Source organism: Emydura macquarii, unplaced genomic scaffold, assembly GCF_026122565.2.
Source record: "Emydura macquarii macquarii isolate MOO-44397 ecotype Brisbane River unplaced genomic scaffold, CSIRO-AGI_Emac_v2 contig_1483, whole genome shotgun sequence".
NCBI classification, from domain to species: Eukaryota; Metazoa; Chordata; order Testudines; family Chelidae; genus Emydura; species Emydura macquarii.
In genome coordinates, this window is record NW_027131620.1 from 22,654,286 (window position 1) to 22,671,849 (window position 17,564).

Genomic DNA, 17,564 nt, shown 5'->3' on the forward strand with positions numbered 1-17,564 from the left:
TTTTAGGGAAAATAACTGGTATAGTTTGGCAGGTAGCTTGATTACGCATCTGTATGGGAGAACTTCCCCATCTGCACCTGTTGGAATAACCATTGATCATCTTGAAAGCCAAACAGATAGCTCATTTTTCATCTGTGTTCTGCTACATTATTGCACTGTTTGTTTGAAAAATGACTTAATATTTCATTCTATTTTTCTTTTAACTAAGAATCCAACAAGTTAAAATTGCAGAAGGTAGAACCCTGGAACAGTGTACGTGTTACATTTAACATACCCCGTGAAGCTGCAGAGCGGCTGCGAATTCTGGCTCAGAACAACAACCAGCAGCTCCGTGACTTGGGAATTCTCTCTGTTCAAATTGAAGGTATGTCACCTGCTGTTAAGAGATTCTAAAGTTGTGGAAGTGCTAAAACTCCAGGATTGATAGAAGCAATTTTTGTGCTTGAGAATGAGCTTCACTGACATTCTGAAACTTCTTAATTTAGAGAAATGTCTTGATTGGTTTTCTGAAGCAGTCGGTTTTTCAGTAGCTGTATTGAAGCAACACTTAGTTTGTTCATTCAGGAGTTGTTTAATGATAAAACTGATGAATAGTTACATGACTTTGAGCAGCTTGAAAGTCTGTAAAAGGTGTTTCTGAATATTATTACCGACATATTACTTAGCTTTTAGGAAAAAAACATATGTTCATGCTGCTGTTTGAGGTGAAGCTTTCTTCTCAAAATCAGTGGCTTTCACAATTAAAATTGCACTCGTGGATGATCCTACAAGAACAAGCCCAGAACACAGTGTGTAAGGTTCAAAGCCAGGGCAAACTTCAGTCCTTTTCTGTCAGGATGTTCTATTATTTGCTTCTTAAAGACCACAATTCCATTTTCAATATATTGACCGCATATTTGAGGAGTGAGCAAGAATAAAGTGTGTTACATAATCACCCTATATTCCAAAGCGCACACAGTAGGTCAAAATTTGGACTGCTGGTTTTGATACCATCTTTAAATGCTGCTTTGTAGGGTGTTTCCTTTCTTTCCCTTGCCCACCACCTCATGCATATAATTCAGCTCCACAAATTGTATATTACTTCCAGGTGAAGGTGCCATCAACTTGGCTTTAAGTCAAAATAGAAGTCAAGATGTCAGGATTAATGGTCCCATGGGAGCAGGCAATTCAGTACGAATGGAGACAGGATTTCCCATGCAGGGTGGCCAAGGTAAATTCAATTCTGTTAAATTTAATGTTATACATTATTAAATCTATTACTAAGCTTATCATGTAACTTCACTGATTGTACCAATAACTGCTAGTAGAGATAAGCAGTATGCATACCACTTTCCCTGCTGTGTCAGTGTCCCCATTTCATGTAAAGTATGTGAATTCTTGCATGTGTTGTTTTCTACAAGCATTCATACTAGTGAATTTCAGTTAAAAGTTCAGATAGTGAACACACAAGGTGCAGGAGCATAGAAAAGTGAATTCATGTTAAAATCTTACAAAAATTCTCACATTTTTGCTTTATTCACTCAATTCTACTAAATAATATTTTAGTATGGCTGTTTTCATATATGTCAACAATTAAATTGAATAGATTGTTGTAGTGAAGAACTATTTCTCATCAAGTTGTATGCTTAAAGAAAACTGCATATAAACCATCCATTATCCTCTCATGCCGGTATAACTCACAAATTGCAGGAAGTCAGACTATTGAATAAGTTAAAGGAAAACTGTTCTCTAAAGTATTCTAACAGTGGCATTTAATTACAAAGCAAAGAAAATCATTTTTAAAAAACAATTAAAATAGGATTTAATATAACTTTTAAAAATATTAACAAATGGAGAGCTTTCATTGACTTTCTAAAGTATAATGGATTAGGACCAAAAATACAGCTATCCACTGGAATGAGTGGAAAAGACATTTGCATATTGCAAATTGTAGGTGGAAATCTGATTAATTTAAGAGTAGTTAAGTCACTGTAATTAACAAAATGTAAAATAGAATGTGTATTACTTCCACTATGAAAATCTCTGATAATCTATTCACTATAATAATTACTCCTGGGGAAATTCTGCACCAAAATTAAAAATTCTGTGCACAATATTTAAAAATTTTGTAAAATTCTGCATATTTTATATGTCAAAATAACATAATTGCCAGTTTCAATTATTTTGGTAATTTATTTCGAAATACCTATCAGCAAGTATTTCTGTAACAATACAGATGACAAAAAAGGTTCAGGAAATGTCTTTTGACAAATAGATTCCTTACTAGGCATATTGATACAGAATATTCATTGAAACTACAATACAGAAACACATTTCCCACACTTTTCAGAAGCAGTGCAAAGTCTTGGGGGAGTCAGGGGTAATGGAGGAGCTGAGGGAGAGGCAAGTAATTGTTGGGAAGGAGCCTGGGAGTGAACCTGGAGGGTTGTTGGGTATAGGTGGAAGTAGTATAGAAAAGGGGTTTTTTTGTTTTTGTTTTTTTAAGGAAGCCTCCCCCATGCAGCCCCTGGCTGTCCGCTAGCTTCTCTCATTTAGTCAGGCACATCTGCCCTAGTCCCCATGTGTCCCTGCACCTTCTTCCCTTCCTCATGTGTCTCTGCATCCCTACTCCCATTCAGCCTCTGGCTCAGTACTGTCATCCCACTAGCTCCTGTGTCCCTGTCCCAGGCTGTCCCCCCACGAGCCCTTCTAAACCCTAGTCTGTGACCTCCCCTCCCACCCCCACCAGCCCTGTGTGCCCTGCTCTGTCCAACCCTCCCCCTCTCCCATATTCTATGCCTCCTCACCTGGCCCCACCATGGACAGTGCACTGTGAGGAAGGCAGCTTCTGCTCCCTCCCTCTCCACAGCCGGCTGCTCCTGCCCTGAGCTGGCTGCCCTCTCTTCTGGTGCCACAGCAGCCCCTAGTGGGTGAAATGTGTAATTGCAGCACCTCCAGCAAAATCTATTTTCTGCGGGGGAAGGGGGAATTCTGCAGGGGACATGAATTCTGCACACGTGCAGTGGTGCAGAATTCCCCCAGGAGTACATAATGAGCTTCATTTCCTAAGTCTCCTTGTACTTCCAGTTGAAAGTTAGATATTTTGGTGCGTAATTCCCTTAGATGTTTTTGAAAATCTCAGCCTATTTGAGTGAAACTATGAAATTTTTCCTCCAAATATTGCTTTTCATATGCTCCTTTTCTGTCCATCCCATTAATTATTTTCTAGACACCTGATCATGCAGAGACTTGAGTATATGTGTAACTTCTTACAAGTGAGTAGTCCTGTTCAAGTCAATGGGACTATATTTGTTAAAAGTTAGGCACGTGGTTAAAGCTTTACAGGATCAGGAGCTAAATTTGTATGTGTGGGATTCAGAATACTTTCCCAAATTAATTTAGGTAAGTCATTTTACTGCCTGTATAGCACAGAAAAATAAATCAAAGGTACATTATTGTGACTAGAGAATGTTTGCCACAGGCTCATGAAAGTCAGATTGATTCTCCGTTCCTTTTTTCCTTTTTTGCTTTTCTTTGCGGGGTATGGGGTTTGCCAATGATTCTTGTGGTCCCTTTTCTTCATTGTGTGAGGAAAAAATGAAGAATGTACCATTCCCACTACAAATCCATTCTTCAGAGAGGTTGAATAGGCTAGAAGACTTCAGGAAAGAAATCACTTTGAATTAACATATTCTGATTTTAAAATATTTCCTGGTTTTATTTATTTATTTTTTATTTTTGAATGAATCATAGAATCATAGAATATTAGAGTTGGAAGGGACCTTAGGAGGTCATTTAGTCCAACCCCCTGCTCAAAGCAGGACTAACCTCAGCTATATCATCCCAGCCAGGGCTTTGTCAAGCCTCAGCTTAAAAACCTCTAAGGATGGAGATTCCACCAACTCCCTAGGTAACCCATTCCAGTGCTTCACCACCCTCCTAGTGAAAAACCTTTTCCTAAGGTCCAACCTAGACCTCCCGCCCTGCAACTTGAGACCGTTGCTCCTTGTTCTGTCATCTGCCACCACCGAGAACAGCCTAGCCCCATCCTCCCTGGAACCCCCTTTCAGGAAGAATCCAGATAGTCTGAAGGAATGAGATTAGAAATTGTAATCCCTCAGGTCCTGAGTTCTAATCCTGGTTTTTACCACTGATTTGGAATGTGGCCTTAAGCAAATCACTTTACCTCTTTTGCATCGCCTCTATTACATAAAGAAAACACATGAATACTTCATAAAGTGTATTTTGATAAAGTTTGTATAGCTTTTTATTATGAATGTTACACATTCACATTATTTGACTAAACATTGTCAAAAAATCAGCTGCAAAATTTTCAAAGGTGGTCTGAGTTAAAATTATTACTTTTATTAAAACTAATTTTTCTTTTAAGAGATAAAATAACGAATACATTAGAATAAAGTTGTCTGTTTTGTTTATCCTAGAATCTGAAGTTTTTCGGGTAAGAAATGCTTCTCACCAGAAATAAAAGGAGGACTATATGTATTTTTGCTGTTTAATAATTCCATCACTGTAAGACTTAGGATGGCACTGTTTTTTTTCTGTTGATTCCGTACCAAAACAAGAAGTTAAACTTGAATGGTTTATTTACATTTTAGATGTTTGGTTTTATTTACAGATATATAAATATGAAAACATGCTTTGAATTACCTTTTGGTATTTCTGAACACATTAAAAGAGGTGACCATGTTGCTGGAAAAAGTGATAAGCAACCTAATGTCAATATGGAAGCCACATATAAGAAACTAAATTTCTATCCCAGTGAAATATTGGCTTAACAGTCATAAAGCACTTAAAAATTAATCAAAAGTTTGTCTCTTAAGTTTCCATCCTAGAGAAATATTCGTTAATCTAATCTATTTTTGCATTTCACTCCTCACTCTGGTAGCTAAGCATCTTGTTCAGTTTCTCATGTGAAGCTTTCATGTTGACATTGAGTCAGATATCCCTTTTTCAGCACAGTGGATGCTACCAGTGGTAGGTTCAGAAATTCCAGTAGTATTTCAAAATATTTTTCATATAAATACCTCCTTTTAGTCCTAATGAGAATTTTCTTACTATGCAAACTCTGACTGATAGGCTGAGCAGAATGAGTGGAGTTTTCCTTAAGTAAATCTAATTTGAGTCTTTTCTTGTGGAATAATTCTTTCTTTAAAGAAATGTTTTGTTTTATTAAAAATTAATAATGCTATTCTAACTTTTCCTTTTGAAACCAATATTATCCATTATAGATAGATGTAATTGATCACATTACTGTAAGATCTAGCAAATAATGATTTTTAATTGTCTAGGGTTAATAAGAATGAACAATCCTGCAGCTGTCATGATGTCCCAGAGTGGAAGTGTTTCCTCTTCTATGATGGCAAGTGGAGCTAATGCGGAGTTGCAGCCCAGGATACCTCGACCTGCTTCACAGTCAGGTAAAAAAGACCATGTACAGTAATAACATTGATCTGTCACTCTGTTTGTTAGAGAGACAAGGTGGGTGAGGCAGTATCTTTTACTAAACCATCTTTTGGTGAGAGAGTCATGCTTTCGAGGTTACACTGCTTAAAAAGCTCTTCTTCAGCTCTCTGTAAGCTCAAAAGCTTGTCTCTCTCACCAACAGAAGTTGGTCCAATAAAGATTACAACAACACTGCATACAACTATTGTTGTTGACATTTTTTTTTTACTGCAAAGTACTTCTGAATTATTTTTCCTTCAACATACAGACACATGAATACACTCTGAAGGATATCACCAAAACTTGGTTCAGGGCAGTCCCCCTACTTTTCTAACAGACACCCTTCCTTGAACGATTTCTTAATTGGAAGACAGTGTTGTTGTTACCGGGAAAGGTTTCTTCTAACAGATTTTTAATATTAGAAAAACCCTTAGTAACAAAAACCTTGAGGACTATTTTCAGAGTTTTCTCACTGTAGTACGGATAAAATATTTTTAGTTGTATCAGGTAAGGAAAGCTTCCCCACACTGCTGTTCCTCCTCTGTGTCCAGAGGGTTTACTTCTCAAGATCAAAGAATAACAGTTTTTGTGTGCTGTCAATTTTTAGGTATGTCTACACTGCAAAAACACACCCGCAGCAGTGTGTCTCAGAGCCCAGGTGTACAGACTTGGGCTTTCGCTGCAGTGCTAAAAATAGCCATGTTGATGTTCCTGCTTGGACTCTGAGACCCACCCTCCTCAGAGCTCAAGTGGGAACACCTACGCGGCTATTTTTAACACTGTAGTATGAGCCCTGCAAGCCCAAATGTAGACTCGGGCTCTGAGGCTTGCTGCTATGGTTTTTTTTATTTTGATTTGCATTGACATAGCATTGGTCTCATTACTGAGGCTACCAGCTAGAGTGGTGGCATTTTTTTGTGATGTGGATCTGTCCGCCTTTGTCTCTTTAGACTGTACACTCCTCAGGATAGGGACGTTGTGTTTGGAAACATCTAATGTATTTTCAGCTTTGCTTTTAGCCAAATAAGATATTTAGGCACCTAAATAAGTGGCCTGATTCCTGCTCCCACCCCAAGAGGTGCAACTCCTACTAACATTTTCTCTTCCTTGACCTTTTGCATTAGAATTGTTACTTTATATACTGCCATTGGTGTGCATGGCACTTCACAAAGTGATAAGATAGGCTCCCCACACTGAAGAGCCTACGTTCTGATATAGTCATATATGAATCTATAATAAAATAACGAGAGTTCTGTGGCACCTTAAAGTCTAACAAATTTATTTGTTCATTTTATTATATCTGTCGAAGTGGGTTTTTTGCCCACGAAAGCTTATGCACAATCATGAATACTACGGTAGGTAGGACTAGGAAAAAGACATGTAGCTTGAGGCAGCTGTAAAATGAGACTCAAGTACACCTCTTTGGGAAGTAAAATTTTTCAGGCGAAGTCAACTGGAAGTTGAAGACCTGATTTCTCTGCCCAGTTTGCCACTGCAAGTTGTGTGAGTTGAGAACTATCAAGGTACAGAAAGGTTAAGTGATTTGTCCCTTTATAAAATAGTGATTATTCTTGCCCAGGTTGGTAAAGTGCTTCTAAAATCCTTTCACTGTAAGGCACAATACAAAAGCAAAACATAATTTTTCTTTACAGAAACTACTTTTCTGGAAACGTTATCTAATTATGCTATCTTTGTAATTTCTTGTTTCATCTTCCCTTCAGAGTTGGGAGGTTTTTTGGTCCCTGTAAATGTATATAAGGCTTACCTTTATCCATAGGAACAGGTTATTGAAGATTATAATATGGTATTTGTAGCTTTCACAATACTTATGACTTAAATTCTTAAGGTTGTGAGAAATTCTGGCTTCTTTTAGCGTACTACTTATTGTATACATTGGAGAAACTGGAATGTTGGTGAGTGAATTTGTGTTAGATCTCAAGTCCGAGAAGAACACAAATGCAAGCAAGCATCTTACTCTTTCTTGTTTTGTGTCTTTGGCTAACGTATATTATTTATTGTCACATTTGTTTCCTGTTTTAATAGATTCAATGGATCCACTCTTGTCTGGACTAACTATCCAACAGCAAAATCATCCCTCTGTCTCTTTAGCGCCTCAGATCCATTCAATGCAGTCAGTTCCTGTAAACAGACAAATGAACCCAGCCAACTTTCAACAACTTCAGCAACAGCCACAGCTGCAGCCACGTCCCCCCCAGCAACATCAGCAGCCACAACAGGGTATTCGACCTTCATTTACCACCCCAGCTCAGGTTCCTGTTCCTCCTGGTTGGAACCAGCTGCCTTCAGGAGCACTTCAGCCTCCTCCAAGCCAAGGAACAATGGGTACATTGGCAGTAAACCAGGGATGGAAAAAGACCCCATTGCCTGGACAAATGCAGCAACAACTCCAAGCAAGGCCATCTTTAGCAACAGTCCAGACTCCCTCGCATCCTCCACCTCCATATCCTTTTGGAAGCCAGCAGGCGCCTCAGGCTCACCCAAACTTTTCTCAGATGAATAACCCTGGTCAATTTACTGCTCCTCAGATGAAGAATATTCAGGGAGGGCCCTCACGGGTTCCTACACCACTACAGCAACCACACCTGACCAACAAATCTCCTGCTTCCTCTCCCTCTTCCTTCCAGCAGGGATCTCCTGCATCTTCTCCAACAGTTAACCAAACACAGCAGCAGATGGGACCAAGGCCGCCTCAGAATAACACACTTCCCCAGGGATTTCAACAGCCTGTCAGTTCTCCTAGTCGTAATCCTATGGTGCAACAGGGGAATGTACCCCCTAACTTCATGGTGATGCAGCAGCAAAATCAAGGTCCACAGGGTATACATCCTGGCTTAGGAGGTAAGAAAATCAGTCCTCTGTGTCATCAAAAATAAAACTTACATTATAAAAAGACTGCTAGAACTTATATGAGACTGTTACTTTAAAAAAACAAACAGACAAAAAAAACTTAAAAAACACTTCATTGAATAAGTACAAACTTGTCTCAGCTGTCCCCTTCCAAACTGTTAATGATGTATCCCCTTGACTGTCTACTCACTTCTCTTGCTCCCTGTCATCTCCTTCCTCACATTTGACTCTTTTCTCTCTACCTTCAAGCTATGCTACTGTATTCTCTCTTCTAAAATTTAAACCTCCTTTGACCTCACCTGTCTGTCCTTCTGCCCCACTATATCCTTCCTTCTCTTTTGTCTACTCACGCTGCCTCAGTTTTCTCCTTTCTTTCTTTCTTCTACTTCATCACTCCAGAGACTGCTTTAACTAAGGTCAGTAAGGACTGTTTTTTGGCCAAATCCCAAAGGCCTTTTGTCCATTCTTGTCTTCTCCCACCTGTCTGTTGCCTTCAACAGTCTCCTCTTTAGGCTTTTGTAGTTCTGTAGTAGACTGGATCTTGTACTTTCTCTGAACATTCCTTCAGCATTTCCCTTACTGGCAGCATTTAATTAATCATATCCATTTCCTTCAACATTCAGGTTGTTGCTAAATCCTGCTGTTTTCTTCATTTCCAAAAACATCTAACTCCATTGCCACTCCTAAATCTTTCGTCCATACTCTAGTCATCTCTTTCCTTGTCTAATGCATCATCTACTCTGGCTTCCCAGGTTCTCATATCATACATCTCAAGTCCATCCAATAAGCTGTTCCATGCTTATTGATCCAACCAAGTCTCTCATCCCTTTAGTCCTTGCACTTTGCATCTAATTTGCTTCTGTGTTAGATTCAAATTCTTCATGCTCTTGTTCATAGGTCTATGTCTCGTAACTTCCCTCATCTCCATCATCCACAGGCAATTCTTTACCCTTTTTGATGCCAGACCCCCTTTTACCTGGAATAACCTCTGTGATCCTACACACTGCGGTCTCTTTCTCTTCCCCCTTTCACATTCCTCCTCAGGATTCATTACTTCCAGATAAGTAGTCTAACATTGACCTCTACTCCTACCTATAATCTTGTCCTTTCATTCCCCTCCATTCTTAATATGTTAACTTATTAGAAAGAGTAGGATTTTATGATTTTATTAACTATTTAAACATCTCACATAAAGACACAACAAACTAGCAATATATGTATGTAATTTGATCTTATTTCTAGACCTTTTTGCTGTCCACAGTGAGGACATGGGTTACTATATCCTCGCCTCGTTTAAATTGACATAGCTTTATTGATTTTCAGTGCTGAGAATCCTGCCTCTTATCTCCCACCCTTTGCTTATAGTTATCCATTGCTGTATTATGTCTGAATTAAACTTTAAGCACATCAGGGAGGGTGGTTAGGAACTATCTTTGTTTACAAAGCACAATACACATCTGTATTGCTTTATAAATTATTCAAATATATGCACATATTTCATCATTTTATATAATGTTTACTTAATTTAGCATAGTAACAATTTTAGATGGGATTTAATATATAGCAAAATTATTTAACATTTGACTTTTCAGTGGCTTTTTTTTCCCTGAGTTCTGATTAATTGAACTTTAACTCCTGCTAAACAGTTAAGAGTTGACAGTCCTTCAGCAGGTTAATTGAAAGCATGTCTGTTCAAGATTTGCAGTTGGGTCTAAGACTTGACTGGTAACCTTGATGTCATGAAATGTTAATGATTGGCCTATAATTTACATATGTGCAAGTGATTTATTTACATATGCTAGAATGCTGTTAATTCGCAAGGAACTCAGTGGGGCCGGAGTGTCAAATTGTGGCTTTCTAGCTCAATGGTACAGAGACTTAAGAGGATGCAAGGCTCTTCCTTATGCCCATGTGTGCCAGCTACCCACATCACAGTATGTGCAGGAGGAGGAAATGGGCTCTGTAGAGCCATTTACACCACCTCTCACACAGGTGGGGCAGGGACTAGGCAGAGCCTTGAACTCAGCACAGGTACTCCCTCGTGGAGTAGCAGGGGAACCAGGAAGAAGACTGTGATTTGCCGAGTTGTAGTTGCCCTCCTAGGTTGATCCTGGGGCAACACAGCACTTCGTTATCCCTCACGCTGGGACAAGAGTATGACTACAGTTAGTAAAACTCACTAATTCCTATAGTTCAAAGGGTATGTGTAACCTACCAGAGTTACCAATCTGAAAAATAAGGCTATTCACTGTAAATAAAGGAGACGTGTGTGTGTATAAAAGATTTTGTGTGTGTGGTATGAAAGAAGAGCTATGTAGCCTGATCAGTCTGAGAAAAAACTGTTCAAATAATTTGTTTGATAGGGAGATGAAAGACTAAGCAATTATCAACATCTGAGTTAAATCTATTCCTGAATCTTTTTATTAGATTGTGCTTATTTTGTTACATATAGGGATAAATGGAAAGCAATGATGGCTAAATTACATTTTCTTCTTCTGAGACTAGAAGTTGCATTTAAAAGTATCCCCCACCCCAACACACAAATAGTGACAAAAGGAGTGTGCTTTATAGACAAAGACAAGGTTTCCATGCAAAGGATTTCGTAATCAATATTAAAGAACACAAGAAATTGCCACACGCTCAGTGTGTGTGTTGACTGTATAGTGGGCATGATTAGAAAGGAGACCCAAGAAAAAATAAGGAGATTAAAGTACTATAAAGCATCGTTCATTCTGTTTTTTAAAAAAGCCTGTCCTTTGTGAATGAAAACAGTGTATGTCGAAAACCTTCTTAACCAGGTTTGTTGAAGCAGATAGGTGTTATAAATGCTGCGCTCAAGTTTATAGGTATACTAGTACAAACATCTTTTTTTCAGTAAATCAAAGTTGCTATAGTTCCAAATTTTATCTAAGTTAAATTGCCCTTTTGGAAATTCCTAAACTGATCATGGGAAGAACTAGGCTGCTAGAAGACTTTGATTTTGATTGGGGCCTGTTTGTTGCCATCTGCCCTTACTAACATGATGGGGAAAGCTACTCTTATCAGTCTGCACCAGTGTAATCAAATTACAGAAACTACCTTTGACTAATAAATAATGGTTTTGTATTAAGGAATGCCCAAGCGCCTCCCACCTGGCTTCCCTGGAGGGCAGGCTAATCAAAACTTTATGCAAAGTCAGGTGCCTTCGACAGCGCCAGGTACACCTGTGAACAGTGGAGCCCCTCAGCTACAAACAAGTCAAAATGTGCAACATACAGGTCTGTTTCAAGTGTATTTTCTCTTGTATTCTTCAACATTTGTTTACTTGTCTTAATTATTCTTTAACTTTTTTACTCCTGTAATGTAAGCAGCTTTGTACAGCAAAAATGTTCTACTCTTGCCAATTTTATACAACTTCTGCTATCTGGGACTGGGAATACTGCAGAGGCAGCATGCATAGTTTCCAGGGTGACAGGAAGCATTCTCAGACAACCCCATCTGTCATTGCTCAGAGCAGTGGTGCTAACTGCATCCAGCCTTTTTTGTCTGAAAAGAAGATTGTGCCTCAACATTGGACCTCTGAGGATAGAAATAGTAAAGGGAAGATCTTGTGGGGAAGACATTGCTGTTGGAAGAATCTCGGGTATAGTTTAAAACAATATATAGTATCTTTGTCTTAGAAGAAATATAATCCTGTGTAGTCGTTAGTAAAACTTTTCATCTTCCAATAAACTTTTAAAGCTACTCAGGTTTAGAGATGGTCACATTTTTGTCTCTTTGGAGTACAGGCAATTTCCCTTTTTAATGCTTCAATCATTTGCCAAATGTAGTCCACTGGGCTGACTTTTCTTCTCAGTTCTGCAAGCCCAGAAAATGTCATCTTGTCAGTATTCCTCGTATATTGCTGTCTTTCATATGAAACATATGATGGGATAGCTTCAAATCTTGAAGCTATTGTTTATCTGGGAATAAACACACTCTTAGTGAATTGGATTAAGTTCTAGCCCTTTTTACTTCCAAATGACTGTTGGACATAGTGTCAAATGTTGTGGCAGAGAATTGTGAATGTGTTAACAAATATTCCAATTCACTGGTAAAATAAATGATAAAGTAACTAAATTGGGTTATTTCTCTTAACTAAGTTACTAGTTTGTGTGTTTAGTGCCAGTGCAATTTTTAATGTTTAACTTTAAATTTTCATTTTTTGCAAGGTGGCCCGGGATCTGGCCCTCCTCAAAATCAGATGCAGGTACCACATGGCCCATCAAATATGATGCAGACCAGTTTAATGGGACTTCATGGAAATATTAACCAGCAGGCTGGTGCTAGTGGAGTTCCACAAGTTAATATGGGCAACATGCAAGGACAGCCTCAGCAAGGACCACAGTCTCAGCTTATGGGAATGCATCAGCAAATCGTATCCTCCCAAGCACAAATGGTGAACATTCAGGCTCAAGGATCTCTAAACCCACAAAACCAGATGATTCTTTCTCGAGCCCAGCTTATGCCACAAGGCCAAATGATGGTAACACCTCAAAACCAAAATCTTGGTCCTTCACCACAAAGAATGACTCCACCCAAGCAAATGATTCCTCAGCAGGGCCAACAGATGATGGCAACACATAATCAAATGATGGGACCTCAAGGCCAGGTCTTGCTACAGCAAAACTCAATGATGGAACAGATGATGACCAATCAGATGCAAGGCAATAAACAATCATTTAATACTCAAAACCAGTCTAATGTTATGACGGGGCCAGCTCAAATAATGCGAGGACCAACCCCAAATATGCAAGGAAACATGGTGCAGTTCACTGGGCAGATGATGGCACAACAAGGCCCTGTAAATGGCAATCCTTCTCAGGTCATGGGAATTCAAGGACAGGTTTTAAGACCGACAGGACCTGGTCCCCACATGTCTCAGCAACATGGGGACTCCGCTACCACAGCAAACAGTGATGTAAACTTGACCCAGATGTTACCTGAAGTTCCCATTCAGCAGCCAAATATGGTGTCTTCCCACTTGCAGGCAATGCAAGGAAACAACAATAATTCGGGGAGTCATTTTGCTGGACATGGATTGCCTTTCAATTCCTCTTTTAGTGGACCACCAAATGGGAATCAGATTTCCTGTGGACAAAATCCTGGTTTTCCCGTCAATAAAGATGTCACTTTAACAAGTCCACTGTTGGTAAACTTGCTACAAAGTGATATATCCGCAGGGCATTTTGGTGTGAACAACAAACAGAACAACCAGAATGCCAATAAACCCAAAAAGAAAAAGCCTCAAAGAAAGAAGAAAAATAATCAGCAAGTAGAACAAACTAAGTAGGTTTAACATTCTCTTGTTTTTCAGCAAGACACCCTCAATGTGAGGGAGGGCTGAGAGTCCAGAATTTTGCATGCTGCAGCAAAAATATTTTTGTAGAAAGATGTTTAAATGATAAAGCAATGATAGTTCTGCCATTGCAGCTCTGCCTCATTCGGGGGGGGGAAAAGGGAATTAAACTACAAAAATAAATTTGCCATAATCCCTGTTATGTGCATCACTCACAGCTGTTAAATAAATACCATAATGTTGACATCTTCCAGTTGAAAGGGCCTATGTGAGACTGCGGTGTCAGTGTCCCCAGCTGTTTAAGGGACTTGAAAGTGTACTTGTTCTAAAACAGCAACAGAAGCAGAAGCTCTGCAGGACTTTGGAGGGAGCATCCATACTTAAATAACATGACAGCCACAGTGAGAGGGGACCCTTTCAGAAGTGCTCCTAATTAATGTGCATGCATCTGTTCAGGGTTCCAATGCCTCACCTAAAATAATGATCACAAGCCACCACTATCTTAAAACTGTTCAGAATTGATGCCTTTTTCCCCTACAGTGGAACAGAGATCCTAGAACTTCAGCTTCATTAATCAATAAACCCCTTATTTATGGCGATAAAAGATTGTAACTGAGCAAATATTTTAAAAATTTGGTTGGATTTTGTTTAGATTGTTCAGTTTGCTCAACATATTCCATTCTAAGACCCTATTTTAAGTTGCATATAACTTTGAGCCTAAATGGTTGCCATTTGGCAAACTTTCCATGCTATATGTCTAAGTGTGAAATGTTTTGGAAAACTTCAGCCAAAATAGCTCAGCCATTTCCAAGAACAAAGCTAAAGAAAAATATATTCTTTTGCTCATGTTTAAAAATATAAATACTCTGGCAACCTTTTCTTTGAAAAGGTCTAGTGCTCCCATGACTTGGAGCAGGGACTTGAAATTGACATGGATTGTATTTGTGTCAGGAATATACCTTTTGCTGTTCTCATGGATATCTGCCCGAATTTGGCCAAGTTATAAGCCTTGAAAAATCACAGTTGCATGTGCTCAGTAGAGACTTCTTAGATTTTAGCAGCTAAATTCTCCAAAGATTGTGTGCTCACTGGGCATGCTTCAGCCTGGGATTTAGTAGCACTTTCCCTGCAATTGCAGCTCAGGAATGCTGCAGGCTATGCCAGGTTTGGACACCTGAAGTTAGAGCAGGGAGACTTTTTTCCTTTGGTGCTCTTAATGTCCCCACTATTGGGCCCAGGCAGTATAGAGGAGGAAGCTACCTGATTCAAATGCATAGAGGCAAGAGGTGGCTCTAAGGGGGGCGGGTAGAGAGGGGACTGGGAGTGGAGGCTGATGGCAAAGTGGGAAATTGGAAGGGCCTGGGCTAGGAGACTGGGAGTGAGATGACAAGTCTGAGGGGTGGAGATTGGGATTGGGAAGGAGAGAGGAATGGGGCTGGGATGAAAAGCTAGAGGGAGAAGAGACAAAGACAGGTTGGAGGGGACAGAGAACAAGGGCGCATTTTTGGGAGGAATGCGCAGAAGAGTCTGTGCATACAAGAGGCCATCCCTCTCCAGAGCCTGAAGTGGAGCCCAAGATCCTGAATCTGACCATTCCTCTGCTGTCAGCAAATGCCTGTCAAACCCACTGGCAAAATATCCTCTACCTAGACCAGCACTAGGGGAGGATGATAACCTACTATTACTATCAGTTAATTCTGTTAGTTCAAGTGGCAAAGGTCAATGTGGTGGATCTGAGGGTTTCAACCTTGCTTGTGACCGACCCATGTAGGTGTCACATGATGGAATTTCTGATTTTTCCATTTGCTTTTTAAAAACATAGGAAATTACACACACACAAACTATATTAAGAGAATATTAAGATTGCAAAGTCAAGCAGTCAGAAGTTAACAAATGCCAGAATTAAGGTTGCCTGTGAGACTTTAATTTGTCCCCCTTGTGCATATGCGTTATAATACAGTTCTTAATGACATGATCTCTCACTATTTTTTTTCCACAAGTGCCCTGCCTTGCACAGAATGCACGATGCTCAATTAATGAGCAGCTGTTCAATACTTTTTCTCCTCATTGTTCAATATGTGGTTCTAGGACTGTCTTACTCCACACTATCCAAACCCTGCTCTGAAGACAGAACTGTCAATTTCATCATGCCATTTTCTATAATTCCCATCATTATAGTACCCAAGTGCTTCACAAACATGAATTTTGAACTTATTTTTACAACACCCCTTTGAGATGAGATTTTTATTGCCTTTTTATAGATGGGGAGCTGAGGCACAATTTGATTAAGGTCAAAAGTACCCACTAATTTTGGGTGCCCAATTTGAGACACTTAAGGACATGAATTTTTCAGGTACAGGGCACTATAAAGCATTTTATATGTGCCAAGCATAGTTCCTATTGACTTCAGTTGTGGCTATGAGTGCTCAGCATTTCTGCAAATCAGGCTCCAGAGTGTCTCATCAGGCACCCAGAAAATTAGGAACACCTGATTAGTGATAATCTGTGAACAGTTTTTTGGTTCAAGTGACTTGCCCAGCACCATGTAGGAATTCTGTGGCAGAGGCAGAGAGAGACTCAGTTTCTCCAAGGCAGCATTTAACTGCCTTACCCATGAGATCATCTTTTCTTTTCCTACAGTTCCCTGCTTCGTTCATTACATGCTTTTCATCTTCATTAACAAATGAAGCAGGGGTCCTACAGACGAGTCTTTCACTATACAACCCTAATTCATCCCCAGAACAGGTTCATCATGGGCAATGAATAAGGCAGGAGTCCTGTGAAAAGAATAGTATGTGATCATGTAATTTAAGGCTGCATCATAATGCATGTGCACAAGAGGGACAAATCAAGGCTGCACAGGCAACCTTAATTTTGGCATTTCCTAACTACTGAGTTCTTGAACTTGTAATGTATCTTTGTGTATGTGTGTTGTTTGTACAGTGTCTCAAAATCCTGGTTTGCTTTTCAGAACACTAATTTTTTGAGAATCACAGCAATAGAAGGGTTACAACAAAGGTGGCTTATAGTGGAATTAAATGCACCAGATTTGGTACCATATTCCAGTATCAAAGAGAATTCTAACAATCTTGTGAAATGTCTGAATCTTTCTGCATTCAGTCAAAAGATTCATACTTTCAGTTAATACAATGACATTCCTTAAAAGGATCAGATTTATTTGTTGCAAATAATTATTTTCCATTTTATCAGAATGTTTGTTTCACTTTTATCTAGCACCTGGCATCCAAAGATTTCCAAGTATTTTTCAAACAGTAGTTAATTATTACTCACTATAGGAGAGGAATTTGTTGGTATCACTTCAGCCACCACTGCAGCTGTACAGCAAATGGCAATTTTAAAATAACAGAAGCTTTAGTTGCTTGTCTTGTTTCCCACAGTAACAACAAAATAACTCAGAAGAGAACAAAAGAATGACACCTGCTTTCTGAAAAGTAATGTTGTTAATAATTAAAATTACTTTAAAGAAAGCCAAGATTAGTATTTTGTTTTCATCAGTTGCCTTCTAGATGGTCACCAGGCTTCATTATGAGCCCAAAAGACATCAATATATAGATTTGTAAAATTGTCCTCTGGGTTTACAATGCCACATAAAGCTATTTGTTCTCTTGATAGCCTTCTAAATGGGGGAGGGGTAGCGGGGTTTCTAATTGCATCTTGCTTGTATTAAGCTGTAGCAATGATTATTACTTTCATTAGCTTTGTTTTACTACTGTACTTGAATTTTTCATAGTAGTGCTTTGATGTTATTGCCTGGCTTTTACAAAGTATGATTTTATAGCCTTTATACAGCTTAGCATTTTGAGTCCCAATTTTGTGTGGCTTAGTATTGAGCAGTCAGTAGCATTGTAAGAGTATGGCTGTATTAGGATGTTGCTGTACTCCTTTTTATTCCAAAATTTTGCCTAATCTTACTCTG

At 39.1% G+C, this 17,564-nt stretch overlaps 1 protein-coding gene across 6 annotated transcripts in view; it reads left to right on the forward strand.

Annotated features, from left to right (window-relative positions):
- The window catches only part of NCOA6 (nuclear receptor coactivator 6), a 63,223-nt gene that overhangs the window by 18,588 nt on the left and 27,071 nt on the right, over positions 1-17,564 (forward strand). For 5 of the 6 annotated variants that reach the window (XM_067554455.1, XM_067554458.1, XM_067554454.1 and 2 more), the window contains 6 exons: positions 209-364; positions 1,088-1,210; positions 5,289-5,417; positions 7,486-8,301; positions 11,421-11,567; positions 12,501-13,617. In XM_067554455.1, coding sequence (XP_067410556.1) covers positions 209-364; positions 1,088-1,210; positions 5,289-5,417; positions 7,486-8,301; positions 11,421-11,567; positions 12,501-13,617 — 2,488 coding nt within the window. Of the gene's footprint in view, positions 1-208; positions 365-1,087; positions 1,211-5,288; positions 5,418-7,485; positions 8,302-11,420; positions 11,568-12,500; positions 13,754-17,564 lie in introns of those variants that run through there. The other variant, XM_067554460.1, reaches the window with a different exon arrangement.